Genomic DNA, 18,242 nt, shown 5'->3' with positions numbered 1-18,242 from the left:
TGTATTTCCTGCTGATTTTTAATTCTTTGGATTAATTTTCTTTTTCCTTGGCACCATTTAAGGTAGTTCTTGGTGACATGAACAGTGGGATTGAGTGCACCCTCAGCAGGTTTGCCAACAACATCAAGCTGTGCGGTGTAGTTGACCTGCTGGAAGGAAAGTGGGATTTTGATAGGCTGGAGATGTGGGCCCATGGTGAGTTACATCAAAGGCAGCGTGGCCAGCAGATTTAGGGATGTGATTTTACTCATCTGCTGCACTCTTGTGACACCCACCTGGAATATTGTGTCCAGCTCTGGGACCCTGACTTAAGAAGTACATGGACCAGGGCAGGAGCATGAGGATGCTGAGAGGGCTGGAATACTTCTATGAAGACAGGCTGACAGAACTGGGGTTGAGAAGAGTCTGGAGAAGAGAAGGCTCCAGGAGGACTTTAAAACAGCCTTCCAGTACCTAAAGGGAGCTACAAAAGAGCTGGAGAGGGACTTTTCATGAGGGTCTGTCATGGCAGAACAAGGGGAGATGGCTTCAGACTGAAAGGGGATAGCTTTAGACTGGATACCAGGAACAAATCCAGCTTTGGATATCAGGATATCAGGAAGAAATCCTTTGCAATGAGGGTGATGAGACACTGCAACAGGTTGCCTGGAGAAGTTGTGGGTGCTCCGTCTCTGGAAGTGTTCACTGCCAGGTTGGATGGGGCTTTGAGCAGCCTGGTCTAGTGGAAGGTGTCCTTGATTGTGGCAGGGGCTCATGGAACTAGAGGATTTTTTCTTCCAATCCCGGCATTCTATGATTTTACTGATGCCCTTTAAATTTTAAAACAATGCACTGAGTGTAAAAAGGGGTAAAGATTATTGTAAGACACCAATGAGAAGAAAATTAGACAATAAAAATAAGATTTTCTTTTAAATAATGAATATATAAGCAGTATTTCCTTCCCCAAGAAATTAATTTATTATTTTCTGTCAAAAGGGTAATATTGACTGAGCTGAAAAAACATTAGATCCAAATTAGAGACCCAACTAAGAAATTAGATATTTAATTAATACATACAGAAATGTATGAACTGTAAACCCTCTGGAATGGAAGAATGTTCAGATAAGATTTTGCTGGAAAATGAGAAATAGTATTTGCATTGATGAATTAGATGCAGTGTTAATATACTGAAGAAGGCACACATTATAGGAGAAAATCAATTTCTTTCTGCATTCTGCTTGGTATCACTGCACTTGAAATTATTTCTCTCTTATATATTGATATAAAAATATATAAAAATAACCATAAAAAAAGCCCAACCCCTTTAAGATTAACGATTAATATTAAGGCTCTTTAAGACTTTAAGATTAATGTGTTTAATAACTATCAGTTGCAAAATACACATATGTTAAATCATTAGAGCAGAGAAGCTAAATCCTTGCTGTTCCAAGGTGCTAAATCATTTGCAGCATGACTAAAAGAAAAACACCAGAGAATTAATATTAGAAGAAAAAATCCAAGAACTAAGGATTCACAAGGAAAAGCTCTCCATAAAATGTGCAGAGATATTTGCTAAGTCAGCTTAAGCAGTACAGATTTTAAGTAGAATTTGATGGCTTACCTGGAGTAAAGGTTATAATGTTTCACCAAATGTTTGGCATCCTGTCTCAGGGGCTTTCTGTTCAAGTAATTGATGCTGATTATGTGATACAAGTCACCACCTATCAATTATGGTTTTCCACTCAGTGTTTTCTCCCCATCCTCCTTTTTCACCACTGTTTTTCCATATCTTCTTTATTTTTATTTCAGTCGTTTACTTCTTCCCTGTTTTATTCCAAATATTATCATCAGTTATATCCTTTATTCTATTGTTACATTTAGCAGTTCCTCTCTACTGTTTTTGTAGTGTTTTCATTTTTTGACAAATACTTTTCTTTGAGACATTCAGCATCGTGGTTGGCTCGTGCCCCTGGGTGATGTGGATTGGTAGACTGAGGCGGGGTGATTGCTGTCGAGACGCCTGTCACAGACCACAAGAGTTCTTCACAGAAATATGGAAAAATTGCCTTGTTTGAGAAGCCTCAGGTACTCCAAAAACATAGGCTTTTTTAAAACATAGAGTTTCTGTACTAGGAAATCTTAGTGTTTTTCATCAAGACCTCTATGTTGAAGCACTAAATGCTCTAAAATATGAAAGGCTTCCTCTATTTCTCTACACACTATTACTCATTGAAGCAGTCTAATGTAAACTGAGGAAAGAACAAACCACTAATGATCTCTTTGCCCTAGAAATCTGCACTTCTCTTTTCACCCATACTTCTCCTCTTCTGAAACTGGTAAAAAGAAACACTTTAAATATTGCTGGTAGTTCCAATCTAATAGTGAGCTTTGTGCCAGTCACACGTCTGACAGCATTGAAATGCACAGAGAACACTTAGTCTGACACATCAACAGATGTACAGCGAGGCTGAAATATGCTGGATATGCTGAATTTGCTGGGCATAACGTTTAGCTGGGCATCTGTGCACGTAGCCACAGCATGTTGCAGTTCATGGCATGTGCAAAGCTGAGTTTAATCACATAGATATGGTGGTGAGTTGTCTAGGATTTCTGAATGACAAGCAACCCTCACAGAGTGTCTGCTGAGCGGCTGAGAGGATGTGAGTCAGAAGAGCTGGAAAAAAGGAATGTGATAGGTGACCTGTAAAAGCAATTTGTGTCTTTTAGCAGCTGCCAAGCCAAGCCAGTAGGTACACACCTGCAGAAACTCTGTACATGGTCTGTATTTAAGCATGCTCAGCACCAAGCTCTGAAAGAGGAGCTGAAAAATGGCACAAAAAATCTCCAATATCCTTTAGAAAAATACCTGGGATTTTTGTGGATGTGTCCATCTGAAAACTGGAAAAGATTGAAATGAGAATTTTTTTCATTTCATTTCTCCCTGTCTCCAGTGCATTACAAACAGGAAGAGTTTGATTCTGGACACAACCTAGATAATAAAGATGAAGGCAAGATTGAGATTACAGGAATTTAGGATGCAGGGAACCCTGTCCTTTTAGGAAATCTGTGGCTAGTTGGCGTGTTTGCCATAAGAGGCTGGCTGATGAGTCTGTAAATCAGTCAAATAGCAAAGCAGTGAGGATGCTGCTCACAGAGGGCCCTTTTGGCAGCTGCTCAAACTGAAAAGGTCACAGCAAGGTCACTGATCACACGATTCTGTTATCATCTCATCCTTGTGTATGGAGAAGGAGAGCAATGTGCTGCTAATTTTGTCTCTGACACTGAATTACTGTGACCAGAGGTCCAAGAGGATGGAAATGAGCCAGCCCAAAACTTGATGCCTTGTATCTGAGATTTGTGAAAGCAGCACAGGCTGAAGCCAAACTGCCACACACTCAGCTGGGACAGTTGTGCAATTTCACAGGAGATCTGGCTTTGTTAGGGAACAGATGCCAATCCACAATAATTAAGAAGAAGAATAAGATGGGTGAGGTAAAGATACATTTGCTCATTTCTTTGACTCATGGTCAGGCAGTAAGAAAAACTTGAAGAAACAAAAAGAACTGGTACCTCCCAAGGAAAGCTGGTCAAGTGCCATCTCCCAAGCTGTCTATTCCTCCAGTCTGGCACCAGAGAATCAGGACATCCCTGTGTGATCCACATCTGGCATCAGCCATCCTTCTGGCTTATCAACACTCTTGATTTGTCACCACCGTTTTGTTCCAAACATCTGTGTTTCTCACAGCTTCTTCCATGCCTCTCCTTAGTCCCTTTGGATCTTCTTTTTTTTCCTCCCCCTCCAGAGGCATTTACCCAAATTTGCATCAAGGACTTGAAATTCAGAAGGCATCCCAGCTTCTTAAGTCTTACAGAAAGAAAACTGTGACCAGTTGATAGCAATTTCTACTTTCTTTTCAAAACAGAGACTTATTTGCTGATTTCCATTTGAGCTTTGGAGTAAAGGCAGAAGGTGTTTACAATTTGGTCATGCTGAGAGCCTGGAGAAAGCTGACCTGCAGAGCTTTGCCTTGTCTTACAGACCACACCACATCTTTAGGTGCCTGGGCTCCTCGTGGCTGGGAGCTTGAGGGCCACTGAAATGTGAATGAGCAGAGGAGAGAAGAAGCTGGGTCCAGAGCAGCAGAGACACAGCACTCTGAATCCACCTGCAGCAACAGGAGGCAGCCTGACATGAGTATTGCTGAGATAAAAGCTGCCTGCTGCAAATTCAGATGTGAGCTGCAGCTAGAGGGAACCAGGCAGAACAGTAAAGGGAGTCAGAGGATGAGAGTGGGAGCAGAAGGGAGATACAGGCTAGAGACCTATGACAAATGTGTGTATGAAGAGAGCTCCTCAAATTCTTTTGTTTTGGAGACAAGAAAGTAATAAAGTAATTGATATTGAGAAGAAATGGAAGTAAAATTGAAGTAATAAAGTAAATTGATGTATTTTTTTCAGTGAATTGCTGAAATGCAGCACAATTTTTAGTTAAAAATGGTGTCTTAAGCCTGTTGCCCTCACATGGGGCTATGAGGAAGCTCAAAGGCAGGCAGGCAGGCTGGGAACTGGGAGAGAAATGCAGGGGAACTTGTGTACCTCTCTGCTCTATATTATGATTTTCCCTGTGTTTAACAAGGCTTTTAATTTGACTGAATACATTATTTTGACAATTATACACAAAGAAAATTTCTTTAAAAAAAAACAACCAAACCAGTCATAGGTGAGTCTTAAGGAAGGACTGGAAATGGCCAGCTTGGAAGTAATAGAAATTAATTTGGTGTGTAAGTGCCATGCACACCATTGGAAAGCCACAACACCACTGCAGAAAGAGCTGGGTGTGCAGCACCATTGGTAAAGGAATCACATGGAGAGTAGATGATAGTGTCTGAATGCTGTGATGAACATCTTGCTAGATAATTCTTGATGAGAAAAATTAGAAAGGGGGCAGATTCAAGTCTGAACACAAAATGGGAGTTTGTCAAGCATGTCCCACTCTTCCTCCCTGTTCTCCACTCCCTCTCTGACCCCCTCAGAATACAGTGAAAATGCATCACAACTCTAATATTTTCCATTCATATATTTTCCTGCATGAGGACAGGGTGCAGCCTATTCCAATTTCAGAAAAAAAAAAAAAAAAAAGTCCTTCATGAATTTAATGCTCTGGTTTCAGTGCATCCTCAGCAGAAAGGATGTGGCACACCACAAACAACTCCCAGGAAGCAGATGCAATGCAAACTGAGCTGCCAGCCAGGCATTCCTTGATCCCTGGAGGGGACACTATTACAAAGTCAAGATAACAGACTTAAGCAATTAAGATATGCTTTATGCATTAATGGAGAGAAATCTGTGGATTCCTGCAAGCCTGCAGGCACTTAGTGGAGAGCTGCTGCGTCGGCTCTGTTCTCAAGGTAAAGGAAGTACCGGAAAGTACAGCAGTGTAAAAAACCATTTGCTCCAGCTGACATAATGTTACACCACCACTTAAATATCCTGCCTTCTCATGCTGGCCTAGAAACTTAGCAGGGTCTTGTGCCCCCCTGGTATAACCAGGTCTATTCGTTTGCTCTGAGCAAAGGCTTGGGTTTGCCTAAGGGAATGAAAAATACTTTGAGAAGCTATATTTGAAGTTCTCGTCCCTCTCTGTCTGCTGTCACTTTTACAGCCACCAAGCTTCTGTACTTCTTGAGTCAGATCAGTTTTAACCACTGCTACACTGCTGTTTTTTCTCCACATGCCCTTTTCACATATAGTGAATGGGTTACAGAGATCTCATTAGCCTTTGCATGCCCTTCATAACCTCTAAGTCTCATCCTGTGATGATAGGAAGTCAGATTTGGTAACTATCTTATTAAATGAATAGCTTTGTCTGCATTTATATTAGTGGAAATGTTAAGATGTTACCTATGGAAAACATAAAGGAAGTCTTTAAATCCTGGTTGGATTAGTACAGAAATAGTAGACCACTCCCAGCTTCATTAGCCATGCCGTTGACTGTCTTGCAAAGAATCCCATGTGAAAGCAGAAGCAGGAAACCAAGAGGTTGCCATTGCTCCAGGGAGACTGACAAATATGCTAATTTTATGTTAAGTGAGCTTTTACTGAGTGAAGAAAGTACATATTTTCAAGGTGCTAAATTGAAATCAAATTAAATTTGGCTGAGAAAGACATGACAGCTTGATGAATTACATTAGCAATTGTACTTTGCTTTGAAGATGTCTCACAATATCAGTATTTCTGAGGTATCTCATCACCAACAACCCAAGAAATGATTTTCAAATTATTCTAAAGGAAAAAGTATTTTTTTTGGGGAGGAGTCATTCTAACTGAAGTATTTTAAACAACTCATTTTTTCTGACACTCGATGACAAATTAATTTCTCACCTTGGACATTTTTGAGATAACTGTATATATTATGATGCAACCTTTACACAGTTTGGATTCTGCAACTGACAAGAAGGATCAGGAGACAATTTTTTGATCAATAAGCATTTTCATGTAACAATGAGACAGATGACAATCTTTCTCCAAAATAAGGAGGACGGAGTGGTAAAACTCAAAACACAGTCTGAAGAGGACAGAAAGTAGGAACGAGTAGCAAAACCAGTGACAACATATATTATCTTGCTATCAGAATGAACAAAAGAAAAATATTACCTTTTGGTGGAAGACTGACTGTAACTTTACCCAACTGCTTTGTTTGCAAGTAGAATACAACCCTGGTGGTACAGTAGCTGGGAGTCACTGAGCTAGATTTGTGAGTTCACATAGTCATAAAGGAGAGATTTCTAGGTAGTGGTCTACATTTATGGGAGAGAAAACAGGCTTCTCTAAAAAGAAAGTTGTAAACATGTGAGTTTATTCCTGTTGTATTTAAAGGAGCAGTTTATGAACTAGTCACTGTACTGCAGATTAAATACAGTTTTATTATGGCATATAAATCTAAGAATCAGTGACTGTCGTGTTCAGTGGCATAACAGTGCTACTATTGTGGCAGATTTAGTGTCAGAATAAACAACCAAGTTGCAGCACAAGGAACCATTAGTGACAATGAGTCTGCTGTGAAAAACCTCTGAATCTAATTCAGGAAGCTATTTAAAAACAATGCTATCCTTAGTACCATACTACACAATCGTATCGTATCGTATCGTATCGTATCGTATCGTATCGTATCGTATCGTATCGTATCGTATCGTACCGTACCGTACCGTACCGTACCGTACCGTATCCTATCCTATCCTATCCTATCCTATCCTAACCTAGCCTAGCCTAGCCTATCCTAGCCTATCCTATCCTAGCCTAGCCTAGCCTAGCCCAGCCTAGCCCAGCCCAGCCTAGCCTAGCCTAGCCTAGCCTAGCCTAGTACTATACAACACTATTTTCTTGAAACGTCTAAAAGTTTTGCGAAATATTCAAATAAGATACCCTAAGACCCACCTCAACAAGAAAACAAACAAACAAACCCCAAGCCCCCCAAACCCCCCAAACAAACAAACAATAAAAAAGGAAAAAATAAAAAATAAAAAAATAAAAATATTTGATAGAATAATTTCAAACAACCAGTTCCTGCCAAGTGGTGTCAACTCTATTGGCTTGGCAAGTTTTAAAGCAAGATCCTGATACAACCACATTATCTGTTTTTATTTACAGCATGGATGTAGCTGACACCATTGGGAATCACACAATCTTCCAAATGAGTTCCTTCTCCACAACAACTAATAGTGCTTTAAGTGTTCCCTGAAATATGCAGATGGAGAATGCATTACTGTACCCATCAGAAAGGACTTACTTAGATAATGTGTATATATATAGCTTTAAAATTTGCTGAGCAAAAACTCTTGAAATTAAGACATCAGCCAGGTTTTGGCTCTGTAATTCAAACAATAAGAGCATTTCTTTTAAAAGAAATGCAAAGTAGCCTACAGCCAAAGATCTGGTTAAACAGGAAAAGGTTGAAGTGTCTTTCCATAATTTATATACTTACCTTTCTTTTTGTGACAGTGGGAATTAAGCAAATTATTCACCATGAATAATTTAGTCTATGAATTTATAGTTCTATATAAAGGTCCTAAAGAAAGATTATCTTATCTGCACATTTATTCATTGCTTAATATTGTTTGAGGAACATGTTTATTTTACTATGTCTTGAACATGCTCATGCAGAGAAGGTGTTTTTTTTCTTTTGCAAAGAGCAGAAGCACAATATAAACTTTACATTCTATATCCAGTTTAGTTAAGCAGAGTTTAATAGTGTGAAGATCATGTTGAGACTTTGAACACAGTTAAATTTCATCATAAAAAGCTGAACAGCTTAAAACCACATGGACAGGCCCAGGCTTCTCTGAGAGAATGAAAGCTGTCCAGGCCTAAGGCACAGTGGCACATACCATGAAATTATATCTAATTTATACTCCAGAAACTCCCACATCCTTTGCTCTTCCCAGGTTCTCCAGCAACCTGAGAAAACTTTCTCCAGGTTCTAGAAAACCTGTGATCCTGGCATAAGAGGCCACTGCAGATCAGAGGAGGACACAGCTTCTAAATTATCAGTGGTGGGAGTGAAAACCAGCACAGCCCTTGAGGGAAAGGCTTGACTTGATCCCAGTGATCTAAAACATGGGACATGAGTCACTTCCTTTTCCGTCTGACAACCTCTGCAATATTTTGGTCAGGCTATGTGTTGTTTTGTTATGATTTCTCCCTAAGTGAAGCAAGTGTCAGATAAAACCTGAGCTTTTTTTTAATTGTCAAACAATGAGTGAGTTTTGAATTAGACATAATTTCTGTATGTGTGCTTACAAGGAATGGCATCTACTACTACTACTACTACTACTACTACTACTACTACTACTACTACTACTACTAATTTGCACCCTCAGCAAAATAATATGTTCAGAAGGCTATTTCTAAAGCTCTTTCTGATCAAATAATTACTACATATTCACATTATTTTTGAATGTTTTATATATGGAGCTATGGGTAGAGGTTGCCCGAGCTAGGTAAAGTAATATAAAATTTTAAGACTTGTGTCTTGGCTTATTAAAGACAATTTTTTTTGTCAATTCTGTCTGTTATCTTAGGGGAATTCTATTGTAATTTTTGATTTTTTCTTTCAGTATACCTGGAGAAAAATTACAAGATGCTATACTTTCAGGAGTACCTTTGGCTTTTTCAGAGGGTGTAGCCCTTTTTATTTTAGTGATTTATAAGCCTTGAAGGTGCTCTGAGCTGTTCGATTTTGCTATCTATGCCATTAGAATTTTATGGGGCCAATGACAGGTTTTATTGATGCCCCTGTCATGTTCAGTTCTTTTCTTTGACCCTTGAAAGCAGCTGCATTTGAAATAAATTAGTATTAGATATTACACATTACAAGCAATATAGTTCCTATGGCAGGGAAGAGTTATATAATCAAGATACGCCACCTTAACAAAATACAGAAGTTAGGAAAAGGTGAGTCCAATTACTGAAGTTTAAGTTTTCATTTTATTCTGCTGCTTTTAAATAGTGTTATCAGTGTTTTGAATGTCAGATAAGACTTGTGCAAATACTTTGTTCAGAATGGCACTAACCAAATTAAATTGCCTTACAATCACATTTTTTTTCTTTTCTTTTCCTTTTTTTTTTTCCGTTTTTTTTCTTTCAGAGCCAGTAGATGAATACTTTGGAAAGAACTGTAAAACAATGGAATAATTTTCTCAGCAAGATTCTGTTGAGTGATTTATATGAAACAATTTTCAGACATGTTAAAGCATAAGGGAAATAACTTTAGAATTTAGGAATTTAGGATACTCCTGCATCCTATTAGAGGCTGGTATGTGAGCTAGAAGACCATGAGAATAAAAGGTGATCTTCTGGAGCTGTTGGATGCCCATGGATGATTTGAAGGCTGGTAATCAGTGAAGTCTTTTCACAGAGACTAGCGCAACAGGAAATGAAAAGGCAGCTTCCAGTAAAAAGTATGAGAGGGAGTGAGAGGTGGAGAATCACCTGAAGGGTAAGAGTCAAAAGTTTGTGGGAGTAAATGACTACAGCTAATTTTTGGGAGAGCAAAACTGGCTATAATCATGACAACAGAGATTACCTAAGCATCTAATTTAATCTGGTTTGTCTGGGGTCTACCTTCTGCCTCTCTGGAGCCAGGGCAGATGAATCCTTCAATATTCTGAAAAACAGCAGGAAGATGCTGCATGGTTGCTGAGAGGAGTCAGTGAATATTCTTGGCTTCTATTCTTCATTTTGTTTCTCAAAGGATAAAATTCCCTATTTCTGCCTCAGAAGTTATTTGGATTAAACTGGCAAATCAAAGTGTTTATCATGTCCTTTGGATGGGAGACCTGTAGATGGAAAATGTTTCTTTCTGAATATGGTTTGTAGGTAGGATTTCTCAGCAAAAACCAGACAGATAGAAACCAGAGGTCTGAAAGAAAAATGGCTTTTGTTTTGGTCAGGTTTTGACTACAAGAGCTGTCGAGCATTGCTGCCTTTACCAGAAACACTTCAAACAGTGAGTATGGACAGACAGATCTGAGATCAGAGAAAAAGGCAATATTAAATCCCAGAGGTGTTTCAACCAGGCTGATAGCATTATACAAGAGGAGTAGGAGAAGGAGAATTGTCCAGATGTTATATTTTTGTATGACAATTCATACATAACTCATGCAGGGGAAAGGACATCTCTAATATTCAACTGCTACCTGCCATAGCAGGAGGGCTCCCAAAATGACGAGATGCATTCTCAGTGAGATTACAGTACAGAATGTTAATGCTGGTGCTCAGAAATGAAGCAGCAGGCTGCTACTTTGAAGCAAGTTGGTGGATGAATTTACTGCATGCTAGCTGGTTTTTTTCCTCATTATCAGTGAAAGTAGGCTGAGCTACCCTGCACTCAGAGTCTCTCTCTGCACTGCAAAATGAAGGAGTGCAGCAGAGCTCAAGCTGTGCAGCTCTGAATGCCACACTCCCAACATATATAATGAAGTGCTAAACTCGTTATGATCATGAAGTAGTAGCAGATACATGTCAAAGATGCATAGCAAAATAATACTTTTATATTATTCATGATCTATTTACAGCTTGTACTATTTTCCAAGATGAAAATTTGAAAAGTGAGAAAAGTGCCCTACAGTATAGACATCTAATTCTAAACTGGTGCTTTATATATTAACATTAACTTCATATCAGATGAGGTCAATGTCTAAAAGCATACCCAAACTGAGCACCTATTATGATTATGTCTATATCCTCTCCAGATTTTTTTTATAGACACTATCATAACCCACTTTTTAATGATGGTGAATGCTCTTGAAGAGATAAAATGTTCATTCTTTGACATGAAACAAGCCCTCTAAGTGATAAAACTCTGCAGTTGTGTGGAAACATGGACACTGAAGCTGGTTTTGAAAGTGTGTAATGGTTTTGGTAGGATGAATTACATTGTAGGTCATTGATGTTTTTCAGGTACAAGCGTTGAAGTACCAAACTGCCAAGCTTTTTCTATAGAAAAGAAAGTATCTTATCTAGGACTAAAGAATGATTATCTCTTGGAATAATTGCCATTGTTCACTGCTGGAAATTCAAAGCATTCTGAACTTTTGCCTCCTATTATTCAGAATCTATTTGTAGACAGATGTCATGCAAGAAAAAAGGAGTCATTCTTTCTATACCGTACCTAAGCCATGAAGCAATATCATTTATCTCCTCCTTTTTGTGAAGTTTCTCTGTTCTCTCCTTTGTATATTTGAAACTAACTGCTTTGCTAGATGTAAGCTGGTCCTACCTCCCACCAGTCCAAGGTGCTGAATGTCACAATGAATCCAGAGAAATGTCTCCTCACCAATTTTAATTTTCACCACAAACACCACTAAACAAACAGAAACTACAATTAGGTAACAATAAAAAATCTTTGCATTAACATCAGGAAAACCCCACCATATCTAGAAATTGACCTTCTACCACTTCTTCTCAAGGTAACTGCTTTTTGTGTAAAGAATCCTGGCCCTTGGGGTTGATTTCTAGGACCTTTCTTTAGCTGTAGAGTGGTGGCAGCTGCTTTTGTAAGAAGGAAGACAGACCTGAAAGATATTTCCCTTTTGTCTACTATATACTAGAAGTCCCTTAAGAGCACAAGCTTGAGGCAAAGACAAAAATGGAGCCCACTGAGGTGAGCTGCAGGAACAGCTGTCAGTTCTGAAAATGATTATCTGTCTGATGATGACTTGTATTATGTCAGTTGTTACCAAGTGGATATTCAAGTATTTCTGAAAAGAGACAATTTAATTTGGAGTGGTTGGTGGAAATGAAGACAGGAAGCACATTTCCTTTACTTCCCTTCCACCCTCTCAAGAGCAACTCTTGTCTGATCTTGGTGTTTCTGTGCTCAATCATATATCCTGTTAGACAAACTCTCAAATTATTTCTGTTCACCAGAATGATACTTTTACAAAATCATGTGTAATTATGTCTAGCTAATTCCTTATAAATAGATATTAAATGCCAAAGAAATGTTCCACTTTTAATAATAAAGTACAGACTAAGAGAGTACAGGTGTAGTTACCCAAAAAGGATGTGAAGACAAAGCTGAGTATTGCATCCAAACCCTCTACACTTAATGGAAAAATCAAACCTCTGCTTTATTCTACCTCAGTAATGAGCTGCAAGTTGCAGCCTACATGAAAATGTAGATGCCTGTCACATTGTCTAATTTTCACTTTTTCATCTTCATTACTTATCATTCAGATATCCTGGTTTTCCCTCTCTCCTTATCTGTCAGCCATCAAAGCCTAAATACATCTAAATAACAGATTAAAGAACTTCCTTGAAACATTAACAAAAGCTTTCTATAATTTTTTGTGAAACTTGTATTTCTCTAGTACTATTATTTTTGTTACTACACACACATGTAGCATTTTTCATTTGTTGTGTCCTTCAACTTTATTTCACACCTCAAATTATAATCCATTTTGCCTAGGTAAGAATTGTGTACTAAATGCCTTTACCTCCAGTTTTCCAAAGGGTTGAAATTATTTTATATTGGTATTTTTCAATCCAGTGAACAGTTTTTTGAACTAGTATTTCAAGGAAACAGAAAGCATCCCAACTTAAAGAAGAAAAGTTCTCCCTGATTGCGACTCAAACATTTTGCTGTTGTTCTGATGTTCTGTTTTACAGAAAATATTCTGAGCAGTTACAAAGCAACATTTTATTAATCAGCCATACTGTAACACCTAGAGCAGAGAGAGGTGTTGCATTGCAGTAGGTGTTGTACAAGGGATCATTTCTGATGGGGAGCAGATGAACTCTATCACAGCAAGCACAGCTGTGGCAGAAACGGCTGCTCCTATGCAAATAACACCAATAAAAATGGAAATAAGGCAGATGGAAGACCAGTTTCCCAGTAAGATTGTTCCAGAGTACTCTTCAAAAACCCATCTGTCTTTAAAAATAGGGCCTTGCATTCATTTTTGCTGACAAATAAGAATTGCACAGTATGGGAACAACAGAAACTGAATGCAAGTGATGCCAGAGTAGCAGTGAAATGGGAGGCTACTCCCATATTGCCCATTTGGAGAATGCAATTACATATGGGCACAAATTGCAACTTGATCTATGTATCCAGATCTTCTGTTGGTTCTAATCCCTCTAGACCACTAAAATATGCCTAGTCAGTATGAGGTGACAGCTAGAGGCTTTAAAGATGCTGAATTCTATGTCTACTTTCCCCTTCGAAGTGCTGTACCTGGGTAACCCTGTTAAAGGAGCTCTTCCCTCATTCAATATGACTCCAAGATCTGCACAGTAAAGCTTATCAACAGACATGGTCAGTTGCAGAACAATTTTGCACCAGGAAATCCATCTCTTTGCAGTGAAGTTCAATTTTTCTTTGGTGGAAACTGTAAAAGGGTTTTTTCTTTGTTTTCTTGTTTGTTTCTTTAATAATGATACATTTTTCTGCTTGATAAAATGCTCTGTTTGCAAAGACAGTAACATACAGAGAGGAAGAAGCAAAAAAACCCCAATCATATTGCCAAAGGGCTAATATAATCCCATGCTATTAAAAAAATTGAGTCAGACCATCAGCTCCAGCCCAGCTGCCCAAATTAAATGCAGTAAGGTGGGAATGCACCCAGAATCCAGAGACTGACCAAAATCAGACTGCATCATCTTTTATACTATCAACAGAAGTGACTTGGAAAGTACTAGAAAATAGTTCATGATTATCCTGATAGCCAGTCATTTTAAAGGCTTTTCGTTTCCTATTTCACAGAAGTTCTCTGCCTTAAATTTTAAGAACAAAACAAATGGAATCTACAAAAAAATCCCATAACTATGTGGTCAATTTCTTTACCACTTAAAAAAACTGTGCAAAGGGTTCACAGATTAATGCCTTAACCACTTAACAAAGAAAAGTTTGCAATTTTATGGATTAATCTCTTCATTGAGTTCAAGCAACCACATCTCTGTATAAAGTGCTTAGAGAAAATAATATTAATTCCCCTTTATCTCTGAAAAAGGCAAAAAGCCCTCCTTCCAAACCGTTAATGTTGGGAAGAATTGCTTATTGAAGTGAGTAACCCTGGAAATTCATGTAAGAAGCCAGTACCAGAAAAATCGAGCAATGGAATGCTAAAAATCAGGCCAAGGCATCTGTATGCCTTGAGTTCATCTGAGGAGCTGGCCAGGGTCTGCTGCACTGGAAATAACCATGAAATCCATAAAAGGGGTAGGAAATGTCCAGATGAGTGTTGCTGCAGGTGTTACAGACTGCAAAGGACTTCACTGGTGGGTGTTAGTGGGAGAGAGTGGTGGTTTGCCAGAGTGATGAGGGACAGTAATGCCACAAGAGGATGTTCTGGCATAAGAAGGCTGTCTGCACAGATAAAGACATTGTACAAGGCACACAATAACTTCACAGTGAATGATAATATTCAAAATAACTTCAGTATCTCCTGGTAGAAACAATGATCTCCATAATTTCCTTGGGTTGCCATAGTCTGACACTGAGAGGGTAACGAAACCTCACAAAGACACTGTTAGAAGGGTCTCTTTGCCCACAGTTTCTTTTTCTCACCATGTATGGCAGAAAATTATTTATTTGCATGCTCATCAGCCTCTGTGACAGGATAAACATTTTAGGAACCTCCTTTAGATATAACTCCAGTATCACCATTTGTATGACGTGTCCAGCAAGCCTCCTGCTACATACACATATTGTCCCAGGTATAAAATGAAATCTTACCTATAACTTTTCCTAGGAATAGTGCCTTTGGGGAATTGAACTGAATGTCAGAAGTGGCTGGCAGGCTGTAACTTGTTGGAGGATAGTGATCAAGCTGGAGAAAGAGAAAAGAAATTATGAGTATTTTGAACTGATCTGCTTACTACACTTCTGATCAATCAGCTCTACTTCATGGAGTTTATGCCATCTCTTATAACTGTCTAATACACTCTACTTTCATTTTCATAAAGGGAAAACAAGAGTAAATACCCTTCCTTCCATATCTGCCATCTCCACAGTTCCTGAGGCCTGGAGAATACCTATACTGAATATATTTTTGTTCTGGTTGCTGTAGAATCGCATCACTCTCTGCTTATGTGCTCTTCAATTGCTAAATATAACAACAGCATCAATAATAAAACAACTTTTTCTTTCCATAAAAATAGATTACCATTTGGGACCTATATTACTGCTAAAGCTAGATTTACATAGCTGGGAATTTGAGACTAATTCGGGTGTTGGGCATTTCTCTTTTCTCTAAGAAAAGTCATAAATTAATAAAGCACCTTTTTTTTGCACTTCATGCTTATTACGTTCTTGTTGAGAATGTTGTTCAATCTGATTGTGATGATGCCTATTGAAACTTAAATAAATTCAAGAGTAATCAACTTAGCTAAATAGTTTAATCTATAGGAAATGCATATTGTCCCTGATATGGCACAGCAATCACGTTACATTAGCATATTTCCCCCAGGTTTTTAGCTATTTAACAGAAAAATGTGAAGAAAGAGAGTAATAAAATGAATTGCCTATGCTTAGTAATAGTGTTATTAACATAGTTTAATATAGCTCAATAGAGTTTAGATTTCACATTTCATAAAGGTAATTGGGATGAATTTTTATCTTTACTGTTATTTATTTCCTCAGATTCACATGTTTATTACACAGGCTTAAAGAGGACAGAGCGGTAATAGTTTATTTTATTCTGGCCTTGCCTTGGCACAAAACAGGATAGAAGCTCATAAATGTGATTTAAGACTTTGCAGGGTACAATAGACTGCAAAAGTAATTCTCAAGAAATGGCAACTCTACGGGGCATGCAGTATTTTCCCATATCTTTTTGCCATATTTCTAATTTCAAAATGTAATTGTTGTGGATTACTTTGTTTTAATGATACTGCAAATGCTCAGTTCAGTGGTTAAAAGTAAATGAATGGCAGGTAGAGTAGAACTGAAGGGCTGAATCCCCTGATTCCCTTCAATACCATGAGCTCAGGTAGTTGTAAAACCTCCTGGTGCCATGAATCTGCAGAGGCAACCATCTCAAAAAACTGTAACAATTGGAGGAGTCCTGTCTTTCTTATAATTCCCCATAAACCCCCAAGAAGTAAAGTATATATACATAGTAGACAGGAAAGACAGTCTCTGTAGATTGCAAGAAAGGTCTGGCAAGTCTTAATGTTCACAAATTATTTTAAATTTATCATAACTAGTATTCACACTGATTATTTTGAGATAAACATGTAGAAAAAGATAGTTCCATCTTCTTACTCAGAAAATAAGAAGCTTCAGTTTGTTCAGAGTTTTGTGAACAGTTTTTCTTAGACTTTTAATAAAGAGCAGAAATACATATTTTGCCTGAAATTAGAGTTATATAAATTCAAATTGAAAAGAGTTATTTTGGAAAATGTGTAGTCAAGTGAATACAAAGGGTTAAAATAGTTTACAGATCTCAGCCTCAAACATCTCAGGCCCTACTAAATACAGACTCCACCTGAGTGCTTGCTACTGGTTTTCCTGATGGAAGAGAAAGGTTCCAGCATCCAACATTGCAAGGGCCAGACCCATTTTGGGAACTGCAGGCATATCTGGTGAAAAAAAATATTCTCTTGTTCTTTCTGGATGAAAATAGAAAAGGCTTAGATCTGTCATGGTATTTACCCTTAAGATTATTAAATGAAAAGTGTAGACTTTAGAGAGGTGTATCAAGTGAAAACTAATCCACAAAACACTGATTCTCCATCCTCTCATATATCAAGAGGTTAACCTTGTGTAACTTCTTTGTCTGCTGCAGAATTGCTTCTAATACATACACAGGATTCATCTTACTGGTTTTCTTTTTATTAATACGACTTAAAATATGCTGAAGTAACTCTGATAAAATAATTGGGCATACTACTACTTACATTGGAATCTCTCAGTATCATCAACATTTGGGTCCTTTCTTTTTCCCAATCAGTCTGTAGCAGTTTTAAAATATTTATTTTTATTGTGATCTGGAATCTAGGCAGTGGTGTTGATCAGATGATCATTAATCAGATAAAATATGAATGAATTAGTTAAATATCAATGTCTATAATCAACTTATGGATTATAGACAATATGTATGCTGGATGTCCTAAAACAGTCTAAAGTGTCCAATGTCAGACTAACAAATAAGTTCTAACAAGTAATAAAAAAGTCATCCCTGCCAAATGTGAAGGCTGTGTACCTGTGTACACGAGTTGTGTCTGCAGGATATACATTAAAATGAAAAGTCAATTTAAATTATGAACCACTGTGAACATTTACATGGACAATTACAGAATATCAAATCCTGCCAGCTGTGGCATGGTAAGACTCCCTTTGTGTTCAGGTAGTGTTCAGGATTTGGAAAGGCCCTCTCTTTCCCCATCTTGGAACAGGTTAGTTAGCAGTAACCTTGTCCAGATTTAAAAACAAAAACAAAGTCGTTCCAGTGACCTCACCTTCCCTTGGGATTTCAGCATAGCAGAGCATTCCTTCCCGGTACAGAGGAAAGAGGGATTGCAGCAATGAGAGCAATGATGTGTTACATTGCAGGCTCTAACAGGAACAGACACTTTACAGCTGAGATTTACTAGTTTAAACAGATCTCTTGTACTGAATAAAAACCTGAGTCTAGCTACTCACATGTATTTTTCACATCTTGTTGATGTGAAGGAAAGTCAAGGAAAGTCAAGGAAAGATATCCCAGTGGGTTCAGCTGTGGATTGTTTTAATGACTTTCTGAAGCTTTGGGTTGTTCTGA

The 18,242-nt window shown here is 38.1% G+C and overlaps 1 protein-coding gene across 6 annotated transcripts in view; it reads right to left on the bottom strand.

Annotated features, from left to right (window-relative positions):
- CNTNAP2 (contactin associated protein 2) overlaps positions 1-18,242 on the bottom strand; it is a 1,014,544-nt gene that overhangs the window by 43,085 nt on the left and 953,217 nt on the right. For all 6 annotated transcript variants that reach the window (XM_086845653.1, XM_086845662.1, XM_086845669.1 and 3 more), the window contains one exon: positions 15,215-15,308. In XM_086845653.1, the coding sequence (XP_086701779.1) occupies positions 15,215-15,308 (94 nt within the window). The remainder of the gene's footprint in view (positions 1-15,214; positions 15,309-18,242) is intronic.

Source organism: Cyanistes caeruleus, chromosome 1 (genome assembly GCF_971803275.1).
Source record: "Cyanistes caeruleus chromosome 1, bCyaCae1.hap1.1, whole genome shotgun sequence".
NCBI lineage: Eukaryota > Metazoa > Chordata > Aves > Passeriformes > Paridae > Cyanistes > Cyanistes caeruleus.
This window is presented reverse-complemented; position numbering and strand designations above follow the sequence as displayed.